This window comes from Strix uralensis, chromosome 10, assembly GCF_047716275.1.
Source record: "Strix uralensis isolate ZFMK-TIS-50842 chromosome 10, bStrUra1, whole genome shotgun sequence".
NCBI classification, from domain to species: Eukaryota; Metazoa; Chordata; class Aves; order Strigiformes; family Strigidae; genus Strix; species Strix uralensis.
Window position 1 is genome coordinate 24,891,833 of NC_133981.1, and position 12,089 is coordinate 24,903,921.

At 40.9% G+C, this 12,089-nt stretch overlaps 1 protein-coding gene across 6 annotated transcripts in view; it reads right to left on the reverse strand.

Annotated features, from left to right (window-relative positions):
• Positions 1–2,506: 2,506 nt before the first annotated feature.
• The window catches only part of FGD3 (FYVE, RhoGEF and PH domain containing 3), a 111,931-nt gene continuing 102,348 nt past the window's right edge, over positions 2,507–12,089 (reverse strand). For all 6 annotated transcript variants that reach the window (XM_074879851.1, XM_074879852.1, XM_074879854.1 and 3 more), the window contains 2 exons: positions 10,087–10,227; positions 2,507–3,908 (listed from right to left, as the gene is read on the reverse strand). In XM_074879851.1, coding sequence (XP_074735952.1) covers positions 3,684–3,908; positions 10,087–10,227 — 366 coding nt within the window. In that variant the 3' untranslated portion in view covers positions 2,507–3,683. The remainder of the gene's footprint in view (positions 3,909–10,086; positions 10,228–12,089) is intronic.

Sequence of the window (12,089 nt, forward strand, 5' to 3'; positions counted from 1 at the left end):
GGTCAGTGTTGAGACCAGCGTTAGTTAACATCTTTGTTGGCGACACGGACAGTGGGATCAAGGCACCCTCACTCAGCAAGTTTGCTGACGTCATCAAGCTGTGTGGTGCAGTGGACATGCTGGAGGGATGGGATGTGCCATCCAGAGGGACCTGGACAGGCTGGAGAGGTGGGACCATGTGAACCTCATGAAGTTCAACAACGCCAAATACAAGGTCCTGCACATGGGTCAGGGCAATTCCAAGCACAAACACGGGCTGGGCAATGAGTGACTTGAGAGCAGCCCTTTGACGTTGATGCTAGCAGCAATTCTAAGAAGGCTAAGTTTATTTTGCTGCATTTGAACAAGTCATCCAACATAAGCTGGTTATAGGTCCCCAAAACTCTATTTCAGACACAACAAACAGAATTCTTCCTCTAGTCTAAACTCCTGTGGTCACAGTCCACACAGTATCGGTGAGGACAGCCAGCAACTGCTTTCTGAAAAGCCTGTTTTATCACTATTTCATTTTACAGCAAAATGCAATCACTCAACTTCGCCAAGCTTCCCTGGGCCTGCAGAGTGCCCAGCCAAGTGAAAAGCCAGACATAAGCACAAGCCCAAGGAAAAACCTTGCCATGCCCCTTATGGATAGAAGAACAGAAAAAGAGAAATGGTAGATATGTAAAAAGGGAAGGTGCTTGTTTACAGGATATGCAGTCATTTATATTTAGCAGTTAAATGTTCCATGGTGCTGGTGAAAGACAATGAGGGAAGTAAAGTGGCTGTCAGATAGGTTAACCACCAATTTTAATCTACAGTTTCAGTATTGCTGGGCAGCTGTTTCTGGGAAACTATGCTAGGATGCAAAATAGGCAAGAAAAACCCTAATCCTTTGTTACCTTATCCCAAAGAACAAGAAACAAGTATTGCTGCCTGTTCTCTGAGTAAGATCTACTAAAGGGTAGTATTTATCTCTTTCACGTCTTCATGGACCCCTGCTTGTCTTAGCTGACTGCAATTTTGGCATGCCTGTTTATCATCATGTGAACTAGACTGTCATCATCTCAGGCCTTCTTTTGGTTCATAAATTAAAAAAAAAAAAAAAGAAAAAAGCAGCTTATTTCCTTGATGTGGCAGGATACGTGAATTAATCAGGATTCAAGGAAGTCTGAAGTGATTATTCCTTGTATTCTTGAAAGATGTGCATTCAGATGCTCTGAAAGATTAATCTCCCAGGATCATGTTCTCAACCTTCCTATCACTGAATTCATTTATGTAAATGACACACATGTGTCCCAAGAACAGGAAAGAATAATCCACAGCCTGAATAACATCAAAAAAAGGATGAGAGTTAGCTCGCTCCAGTACAACGTAGCTCCAACTGTGGTCAGCAGAGACTGTTCCTTCAGCTTCACCAGGAGCTAAATCAGGCTTTGAAATGAGGCGATTGGAGAAGTACCACTGACCTGGGCAACAGTCACACTGCTGACCGTGACCGAGGGAGTGAGATGGCAATCTGTAACACCATGAGTGGTTTCATTTTAGTCTCTAGGCTGAGCATTTTCATGCTGTATCGAACAAGAGCAGAGCTCTGGGATCTGCCATGGACTTGTATTAGAGTTTTCCAGAAAAGGTTTAAGTCGCTGGCTTTAAACTATAAAAGCTCTTGATGATTTGGGCTTAGTCATAAAGCAGAGATTCCCCAGGCAGGTTCCTGGCCATGTCCCCTGAAAGTGGAAAGACACGCTGGAAACAAAGGGGCTGCATGAGAACCGTGACACAAGTGCCCATGGGTGCCATCGTGTGTTAACACCGCAGGTACGCTACAAATATTTTTTGCAACTTTTTTGTTTAAAAAGAAGGTGAACTGAGGAATATAAAATCAGTCGATGTGTATTTTGACATACTTAGTTACAAAAAAAAAAACAACCCAAAAATGGAGAAAAATTGTAAAAAACTTTAAAAAACCAACATGCTCCCCCCCCAATCAAAACAAAAAACAACCGAAAAACCCCAAACCAGAAATATTACAAAATGAGTAAATTTTCAAGGCAAGCATTCTACATCATTACATTTTCAGGGAAGCTCAGGGGAAGAAACAACATACACTGAAAAGAATTCCTTTTCATGAACTATGTGACAAAAATTACTCTGCAAGAAACCTTTTCCATGCTAACTGATCAGAAGGGGTGGGTAGGGAGGAGCGAGAAGATGCAAGTCTCATGAAATTTTACCAGTAGCTAATTAAATACATGGCTTCTAATTTTAGTATCATGGACCTCAGGTATATGATTTATTATACCAATGTAAAAAAAAAAAAAAAACAAACCCAAACCCAACACAAAACCCAAACAAGGAAAAAACCAAATCCTTTTCTCTAGGTAAGAAAAATACTCACTGATGCAGATCACTGATTTTCAACAATCCTAACAAACTCTGTACGGAGTAGCTCTTTCTTTCTACCAGTATCAGAAAATGTAGAAGGCTGAAGAGGAAACAGAAGTTAAACCAAACCATTTAAAAATACAGTACTGTGACAGATTTTATTTCATTTTTATCACTACTACATGCTTACTACCACTAGGAACAGACACGCCCTTTTTGTTTGGTTGGTTTGGTTTTTGTTTGTTTTTTTAAATGTATATTAAATGTTGACCTAAAGCTTGCTGTACCTTGGAAAACCTGGCTAAGGAGTTAACTGTATGAGTTTTTATTTAAATAGATAAGCACTTAAGTTTGAAAATAAGACAAATACAAGTGAACAGGAAAATTAAATTACAAATTCAGTTCATACAAATACCTCTTATTCTATGCACTAAATCCTGTTAATTAGCTGAGATATTTTAAAAATTCTTAAAATACTTATGAAACATTATTTACAAATTATATAAATAAATTCTAGGTCACTTTAAATTAACCGATACAACAAAAAAGTCACCTTTTTGTACTGAGTGTACTAAAAATGTTCTTGTTTATTGATCATAACCCAGTTTGCAGTATAAAACGTTTGTTCACTTACATCAAAATGGGTTCAAATAGAAGGAAGGTAGGTATCGGTTTCAAAAGAAAACAAAACAACATTATAAATGCTTAAAATCAATGAGGCTTCTTAATGTTCTTTTCTGCACAGTTTGCAGTCATTTTTAGAAGTCCCTTCTACAGTATTTGTCTTGTGAACAGGTCATCTCAAAATAGCAGAGACATAGTTTTAGCAAAGGGAAAATATTCAGTACATTGCTCACACTTCACAAAGACCTTTTACCAGGAGGGAAAGGACAGAGAACGGAATGTCAGTGGCCAGCACAAGCCTTTACAACATTTAACTTAAAAGGCAGCATTTATAGAACTAATCACAGACTATACACATCCTGTACTGAACAGCAATCAAAGGACTGGAAAATATACATTTAGGAAAACAAGAGACCGATGGTTTTCCATTACCTTTGTTAAAATTAATGCTTTTCTCCTTGTCTTTTGTTTTAAAACCAGCATCGACACCATCAACAACTACAACTACCTTTAACATAATATATGCCAGGTAACTACTGTACGTGAGAAATGTGCAATAAAAGGAGAGAAAACACGGAATTTCCTATGCAGACACATGAAAATATAAAGCCATACAGATTCCAAAGTGCCATGAATACCAAATTCAAGTGATGGTTTATAGCATGTAGGAAAGAAACTAAATGGAACTTGCTCTATGGGTTGCCAAGCCCTTCAGCTGTATCTTCAGTTTCCCCTTTGGCTGCTTTGGTGAGAATTTCCATCCATTTAATCTGCAGTTCTTCATCTTCTGCACTGAAATACAGAGTTTGCTGGGACTGGCAAAGCTTAAAAACATGCTTCACTTCAAACTTCTCACCAGAACCTGGTAAGCTGACTTCGTATCCAGGCAGAGGAATAGGACGTGGGCTCCGTCCATCCTAAAGAAGAAAGAACAAATGTAAAAATTCACCAGCAAATGGTATTTGAAACGGGAGGGGCGGGGGTATCCTGCGCAGGGAAGGATTCCTCTCAATGGGATTAAGGAAAAGCCCGTTTCAAACAGTTTAAAACTCACTTTGAAGCAGTACGATGTGATTGGAGATGCATTACCCTACACCCGAGACAAGGTCGCCAGGCACACACTCAGGCTAGGCAGCTACACCACAACCCCCATCCAAGCGGGGTGTCTCCGGGTGTGCTGCCAGCTGACAACCCCTCGGTGCCAGAGCCGCAGCCTGCCAGCCCTGCCCACGGCCACCACGCACCTACGGGCCTCCAGCAGCACACGAGTGCCGTTCCAGAGCACGCGTGTTCCGCTCCGTGTTCAGCACTGCAGCGTAGAAAACAGACAAGAGGCAGTACTGACTGCTTAACTTAAAACAATAAAAGGCCATGACTTATTGGTGCTTTCTTCTCTTTTTAACAGATTCTCTTTCGCTGTAAGAATACAGATCCGGCAGTGGCATGGCTGGGGATTTTCATACAACTTCATGTAACTTATGCACGTTGTCATTTACAAAAAAATCTTTGCAGATCCAGCTGAGAACAGTTCAGCATAGTCCCTTTTGAACCTCATGGGACATTTCTAAGATTGGTTAAAAGGAGGCAAATAAGCAGAGAGGGACACTGAGAGATACAAAGACAACTACCAGGGAAGAGACTTTGAAATAAAACAGAATTTCAGATTTTAAAGTAATCAGTGAATCTTCTCAGAAGGTCTTGGGTTATTTATGATGTCTTTCAGAGTTGTCAAGGAAGTCTAAGCTCAGATTCTTGAACATCCTTTAAAGGCCAGATTAATTCACAGATCTAAGGAGCAACACAGCTCTGTAACGGTCACATCTTGAACATCAACCAACCCCCCTAGTAAGCTCTCAGGAAAGGCATACGTTGGCAAGGCAGGGTGTGCCATGACCAAACAACACATTTCAACCGATGCCAGCAAAGCATTTTCAAAGGTGCGTCCCCGAACTGAAGTCTAAACCACACAGGGATCAAACATCTGTAAGAAGCTGTTGCCTCTTGTAGCAGCTACTTGTGTAGCAGCCTCATACCAAATCTAACAAGGCACCCCACAAAAAGGTGGCAACATAATTCTTTTGTCACCCCACGCTGAATGCAGATGACTTAGTAAATCTGAAAGGGGACCACAGTTCTGGGAAGAATAGCAAAAAAAAAAAAAATCTACTTTTCTAACGCTTAGACTAAAGTAATTCAAGTTTCAGAACTGCTCACATCAATGCAAACACATACATTAACTAAAGGAGCAAAAAATACAGTCAAAAATGTGTCTACACATTTTCTTAAATCCTGATTTATTAATCTACTACTCATTACTGTTATGCAAAAATGCCAGAGTCCATCTGCTTGAAGACCAAGCGCTATTCAAGTAGATTTATGGCAGCTTTAGGTCAAACACTAAAGAATTCAGTTCCTATTTGAGTGTAAGTACTTGCCTTGAAAGCAGCATACAATTTCTAGACCCTGACCCCACAGCTGCATCCACAAGAGCAGGGAGGTCTTGCACATGCAGAAGTCTGAACTGGCATCTACAGAGTAGCTCTAGACCTGACACATGGCAGTGCTAAAGCAAGCAAATATGGGACTGATGAACACAAAATGCACGAGAGCACATGCAAGCTCAACCATGTCTGCTTCACTGGTCTGGGTTTAGAAAAATACACACTCAGACTTGTCACATATACAACTGGCGGTTGTCCACGACAATGAAAAATGGTATCTTTTGTAGCCAAGAAGTGCAGCATAAAAGCAAACTGATGTTTGAATCGTACACGTTACACCTACCCAACACGTGCAGACACAGGCAAATTAAGCAGACTGCCTTTGGTCTTGCTTCCTCCCTTTTCTTAATATGATGCCTTTGCCACTTTCTCTGTACCTGCCTGATCCAAAAGGAAGGGTTTTGAATTATCTCTGAACAGCTGCACTACTGACAGATAAAGGTGAAGCACTCAGCCTCGAGTCATACCACACCCCCAAACCAGATGTCTCTGAGGGACCATGAGCATCTCTGTATTTCCTCTGACACAAAGCCCTTCCCCTCCTACCTGGAGTCCAGCAAATCCAGGGGCTATTCTGCACCCAGAAGGAATTTGGGCCTTGCATCAAGCATGTAAGTAGGATTCACAGGCCTTACAGAGAGATAAATTTCATATTCAATTTTGAAGAGCCTGCTGGATTTGGCTGGTTGAATTGTGTGGATTTGTTAAAATATTTCTGTATGCAACATACTAGGGTTGTGTATCAGTATTTCATCAAAGCAAACTACCCAGTGCTGAGAAGAGCTTTGGTTTAGGGTTGATTTCAACCATTTTCCTGAGCTAGTGAGTGATACACGAGAATCTACTGGGTGTGTAATACCGTCAGTAATCACAAGCACTGTGCACTCATCCTAACTCTAAGCAGCATAACACTAATGGGTTATTTATCTGGGTAATTACAGCAACATTTATTTCTCTATTACAGCCATTACAACGCCCTGGTTGAAGATTTGGGAATGGTAGCTCAATTCCATCCTATAGGCACTTCTACTTCACGCACCCTTCCATACAGACATCCCTCTCGCGCTGCACATCTCTCTGCAGTGTACAAGGTGTCTTACACAAATACACAGAACAACAGCTACCCACTGATGGGCCACTACCATCTTCCACTACTACTTTTGAGTAGGCTTAGAAAATGCCTGTTTTTCTCACCCAAGCTCCACTCTTTACCTATTTATGGTCTAATCCCAACCTTGCACAAACCGTTGAGACTCCTGTGACTCAATGGCATGCCAAGAGGCAAAGCTCTGCAGGACCAGGTAAAACAATAAGCAGAGTTTTGTGCAGGGCCAATTAAAGCTTCACCTAAACAGGGTCATCAGACAAGCCACAAAAATACTTCTCTAAAACCCTGAGCTCAACTTCAAACCCATCTACTCCCTTATTTTCTAGGACTAAAGCACATTTACATGATGAATAAAAGATTTTTCTTCAGAATTTATAAAGCAAAATTTTCTCTTGGATCAAACCTGGTAATTATTATACCCACTAACTCTCATTATACTACATTTACCCTCTGCATTTCTCCAACATTCATTACTTCTCTAGGTAGCTGGGACTCCTTTCCTTAACTCTGCATTTCTCAATCAGGTGTAAGTTAATGTCAGAGCTGTGGAGGTAGCTGTGCATTTTACAAGGCCAACGGGGGCCAAAGCTCCAGGTGAAGCCCTTGGAAAGACAGACTAATTTCTATAAAACTGCTGATCCTTAAGCTTGAGATGTTCTTTGCTTATAAGCAAACTCTTATAATTCCACTCAGATAAACACGATGAGCAGCTGCACAAATTCTGTCTCAGTTTGAGGACAGATAAAATTGGTGTGATTTCCATACCTAAATAAGGTGTGAATTTTATCGTCATGCATAAAGCCTCATACAAGATTAAACCGTGAACACTCAGGGGAATAATTCATTCTCCTGGAACAAGAATCTAAAGCAAAAGTAGTATTTCCATCTTCACTGGCACCCCTCCTTTGGCGTGAGGGCCAGTGGTGCAGAGGATGAAAGCTCTGTAGGGCTTTTACTGTATCAGAAGCTCCAGATTCAGGTTGGTTTACTTCTTCCCAAGAGGCAGCTATTCTTTCTGTTCTTTTTAAAAATAATCCCCAAACTTTCAAACTCCTATGTTCACTTGGTCTGTGTTTCAAGATAATACCATTGTTGGCAATATTATTCCAAAAGGCACCTTTTTTTAGGCACCAAAATGCTTTTTTGCAGGACTAAAGAAGTTTGTAAGGTGTATTGACATGGTTGCACAGAACAAAACAACACCTGAGAAAATAACACTGAAGCACGTGAGTGGTTCCTGACTGATTCCACTCAGGCACCAGGAAAGAAGCTCTGGAAGAGATTTTTCTCAGAAGTCTAGTGTATACTATGTAAACCAGAACTAACAAGAACATTGGGTTAATATTAAGGAATGAGCTTTGCTTCGTAATTCTTTCCTTCAGCTGTATGCAAATTGAAAAAAGTATACGAGTGGGAATGGTAGGCCCTTGAAGAAGGGATTAAGTTTTGTTGTTTATAGTCTCAGCCTGCAACTAGTGCTTCCTGATAGTAAATCTTAGCTTGGTTATTGAATGTAAGATAGATCAGCCTTGCCCGATATGCTTTCTTGCCACTTCATTGGGAGATTTATCTCACACCTGAAATAGTTGAGAACACTAACCTCTAAATTTAACTGTCGTAAAATCGACAACCAGTGTCAAAGGCACCCTCTTCCCCTAAAAAACAGGATCTTACTAACAGTATCAACAGAGGCTCAAGATCAAATTTGGCAGGACATGGAGCAAAGAACACAGCATCTGAAGCACAGAAGCTCCTCCAGCTTCCAACCCTGGCTTTGCATGACTGTCAGGAGGGGGCCTGGAGAATCAAGCATCATTCTGCCGTGCACTAAATACAGCCGATTTATATCCTATGGGTTATTATTTGTGCTGTTCTGCGACCATCAGTTGGGCATTAGGAGAAATTGTCTTTCTAGGTCATACAGTGTAAGAGGCATTGCTTCCTCTCAGCTCCTCATTCCAGTCTCTCTTAGATGACGTACGTTGCTCCTGGGTGAGGAAGGTGAAAGAATTTAGACCCGTCTCCCTCTACTCTCACTCTCCTTCGCTAAGCTTGCCTGTGTGAGACATTCTGGCATGGTTTGTATGGGTACAGGCCTTGCACTGGTCCTTTGCTGAAGACAGCTTTCACGTCAGCTGAAAAGTTACGCAGCGACAACATTCCCTCTGCTTTGCTTTTTAAAGCTTTTTTCCTTTCCCCAGACTCTGAGATCTAAAGATTGGGTTTGCTGCATTTTAGTGCCTTGTTTGAGGCCATTTGCTTTTTCAACTTGTAATTTCAGTCCTGCATCTCCTGTCGCCTAGGAGTGAAGGCAGGCAGCTCCCTTCCCGCGGGATGAACTGGAAGCTTGTGTGGGCTGTGGACCCCAGACGAAGCCAAGCGGGCTGTCTGGAGCTCCACACTCAGGCTTTCAGCCTCTTGCGCAGTATGCTTAAAACATTACACACACTTTTTTTAAAACTAGAGGTGTTCTTGCTGACAAGCAGCAAAACAGACTTCTAAGGACAACGTGTGTCTCCTGTTGAACGTTTGCTATGGGGTAAGCTTTACTTTGAATAGCTTTATAAAGTCATGGGTAATATTTAGTTCCCAGACCGTTCCTAGCTACAGCCGTAGAAACTGATGCTAATAAAAAGCAAACCCTTTGTATCACCACAGTTACAGCAAGGTAATGGTAGGCTGAATTCGGACCCATTTCTTCTTCCATCCCACTCAGGAGATAAAACAAAGCTGTATGTAAACGTGTCAAATGCCAAATACAAAACTGGATATGGGGGATCTCACTTCAGCATTGTCATTCTTTATCTTCAGCACTAAGAAAGCCTGACTGATATTTCTATTTTGGATATTCTATCTTGGATATAGATATTTCTATCACCTGACTTTCATCACACACGAATGTTGGTTAGCTTCAACAGCACACTTCAGAAAAAAATGCTTACCACAGTAATTATTTCAAGTCAAGATAAAATCACATGATGCTACGACATGGAGCTTTACCAAACACAGTCCATTTTTCAGGCTGAAGAACATCCATCTACATTTCCACAAATTCATCCACCCTCTCAACCCAGAACTAGGTTTTAAAAAAAAGAAAAGCTTGAACCAGCAATTGCAATATTCAGCCTGCTTTACAGCTCTATACATTTTACAGGAAAGTGCTTTCCCTAATAACAGGGTAATAAAACCTTTGGATATACCTGTTTGAAAGCTCTAAAAAACCCAAAATATAACCAAATTATCCTAGTTTTGTCCTTTTTTTGTTAAAAAATGGAAAAGAAGAGCTACGAGCTTAAACATCTGCTCACAACTGTATCAGCAGTAACTACAGATAACAAGGAAATCTGAAATCTCTGAGGCTTTGTACTATATTCAGAATACCAACTTCATTTTTGTTGTTGAAACCAAGCCAAATCCTTTGACCTATTTCTCAGCTTAACATATTTAAACTTAGGCTTTTTTTTTTCCCCCTGAATGTCTTTTTACCTGGCTACTTCCTTGCAGATACAGAACAAGAGGTTCAGTCTTGGGGATGGTCACCCACATTTTGTACCAAGTCTTCCCTTTTTCAAGGAACTGGAGGTAGCTGCTGAAGAGGCTGTTTTCAGCTGCTAAGATGTTTTGCTTCTGGATGAAGGAGAAAAAAAAAAAAAGCTGTTTTCATGGATGCGTGAGCAAAATACTTAGAATTGTCTTGTTATTATATTAATCAAATATACTTAATTTAAGTGGTCCAGTCAAATAATACTGTAGGGCAAATGCTGGATAGCCCATAACTGAACAGAAGTTTAATCCTTATTATATACCATCAAGAAATAGCACAATTCCATGTAATAGAGGCAGACGCTGAACTGCCGTTCCCAGCGGACATGAAGTTAAATTCCACCTCCACTGGGAATGGTAATTCAGATGATACAGCTAGTTTCTTTCTTAGCAAAGTAGGCTGGGAGATGATTTCAAATTAATGGAAAAGGTGTATTAACAGACATTCTTGTGCATGGATGCAGAGATGCGAGCCAAATCAGAGAGCACTAGGGCAAAAAAAAGACTGAAACAAAAGTTTTGTCTTCTGATAGAAAACAAAGAAAAACAAAATTCCTGTTCACATTAGACTTTGCACAGAAGTCTCCTGGGGCATCTGCTAGTAACATCTGTAAAGTGGCAATCTCCTATTAAGGCTATTAAGCTTGTTAAGAAAGTTTAATGTAAATAGGAGGGAAAGAAAAAGACCAGCTCTTATCTTTCTTTTTTATACACCTACTTCCTTGCATTTTACCTGATCCTTAAAGATTTAGCAGAAGGTTAGAAGCCTGAGTGTATGAGGGAAAACTGATTCTTTTCCTTGGGTTTTTACAGCCCTCTGCTGTAATCTGCTTTCTAAAGTAAAGCCATAGGTCACATTTCACTGGTTTGCTTTTTGACTTTTCAGATTAACAGAGCTCTTGGCTGGGTAGATGTAGGTTTTCACTTTACTGGCGAACAGCTCTGCTGAAACAGTGCTAGAAAGTTTATCATGAGATACCACAGACTATACGGATGCATATTAAGTGCTCATCATCTGTACGCATAGCTGTAGTGTATATCCGAAGTTCTTGATGGTATCAAGGTCCAGATCCAGAATCTTCTCTGTGCTCCATGGTAGCTCCGGGAAGGACAGTGTGCATTAGCAGCTTTACCCTGCTTTATATTTCTGAGATTCTGGATGTGTTTGGGTACAAAGCTGACAAAGCACCTGAGCAGCAGAGTTCACTCTGGGACACCGTGCTGGTGTAATTTTACCTGTGTAGATACATTTAGTGGCCTGGAAAGATATATGAGATGCTGGGAAGCAGAGCATGGCAGGATCTAAGAAGACTGTGTGAGGAAGCATTTATTACAGGAGCTCTGGATATGCACTGGCAGGTTTACATTTCTGCTCAGAGTCTAGCTCTTTTCCACACAGGTTGGTTCTGGTGAGGAGTATAACAAGGCTAGAAGGCAGTCTGATGGCTCTGAGGGGTGACTTCCAGAAAGATGTTTTTCAAGGTAAGATGTTTTTCAGGCTAGGCTGCAACTGTTCCCCAATTTTCCATGCAGTGCTCAAAGCAGGATGGTGTAGGTCAGTATATGAGGGGGGAGGGTGATTTGCACTGAAGTTCTCAGTTTGTCAGTGGCTCTTTCAAGAATCTGATGTCCCTGTAGGTTCACTTTCAACTGAGATGAACGTCCTCTTTTACACATGTAGTGACTTCTGGCTGTATTTCACAGGTAAAATAAATAAAAACCTTTTCTTCAAGGTGGCCCATGAAAAGCGTGGCACGTAATGGTACTCACAGCTCTGCCCGTAGTCTAAAAAAAGCATTGGTAAGAGAAGGTTCAGTTGTTGTGGGTGAGGATAAAACAAATCAGTTTGCCAATACGTTTCTTGTTCTTGTAAAAAATAAGGGTAGGATGTGCTGCTATCATGGTATAAAGCTCGGTGACATCTGTGGCAATTGTGATGCAGTAGT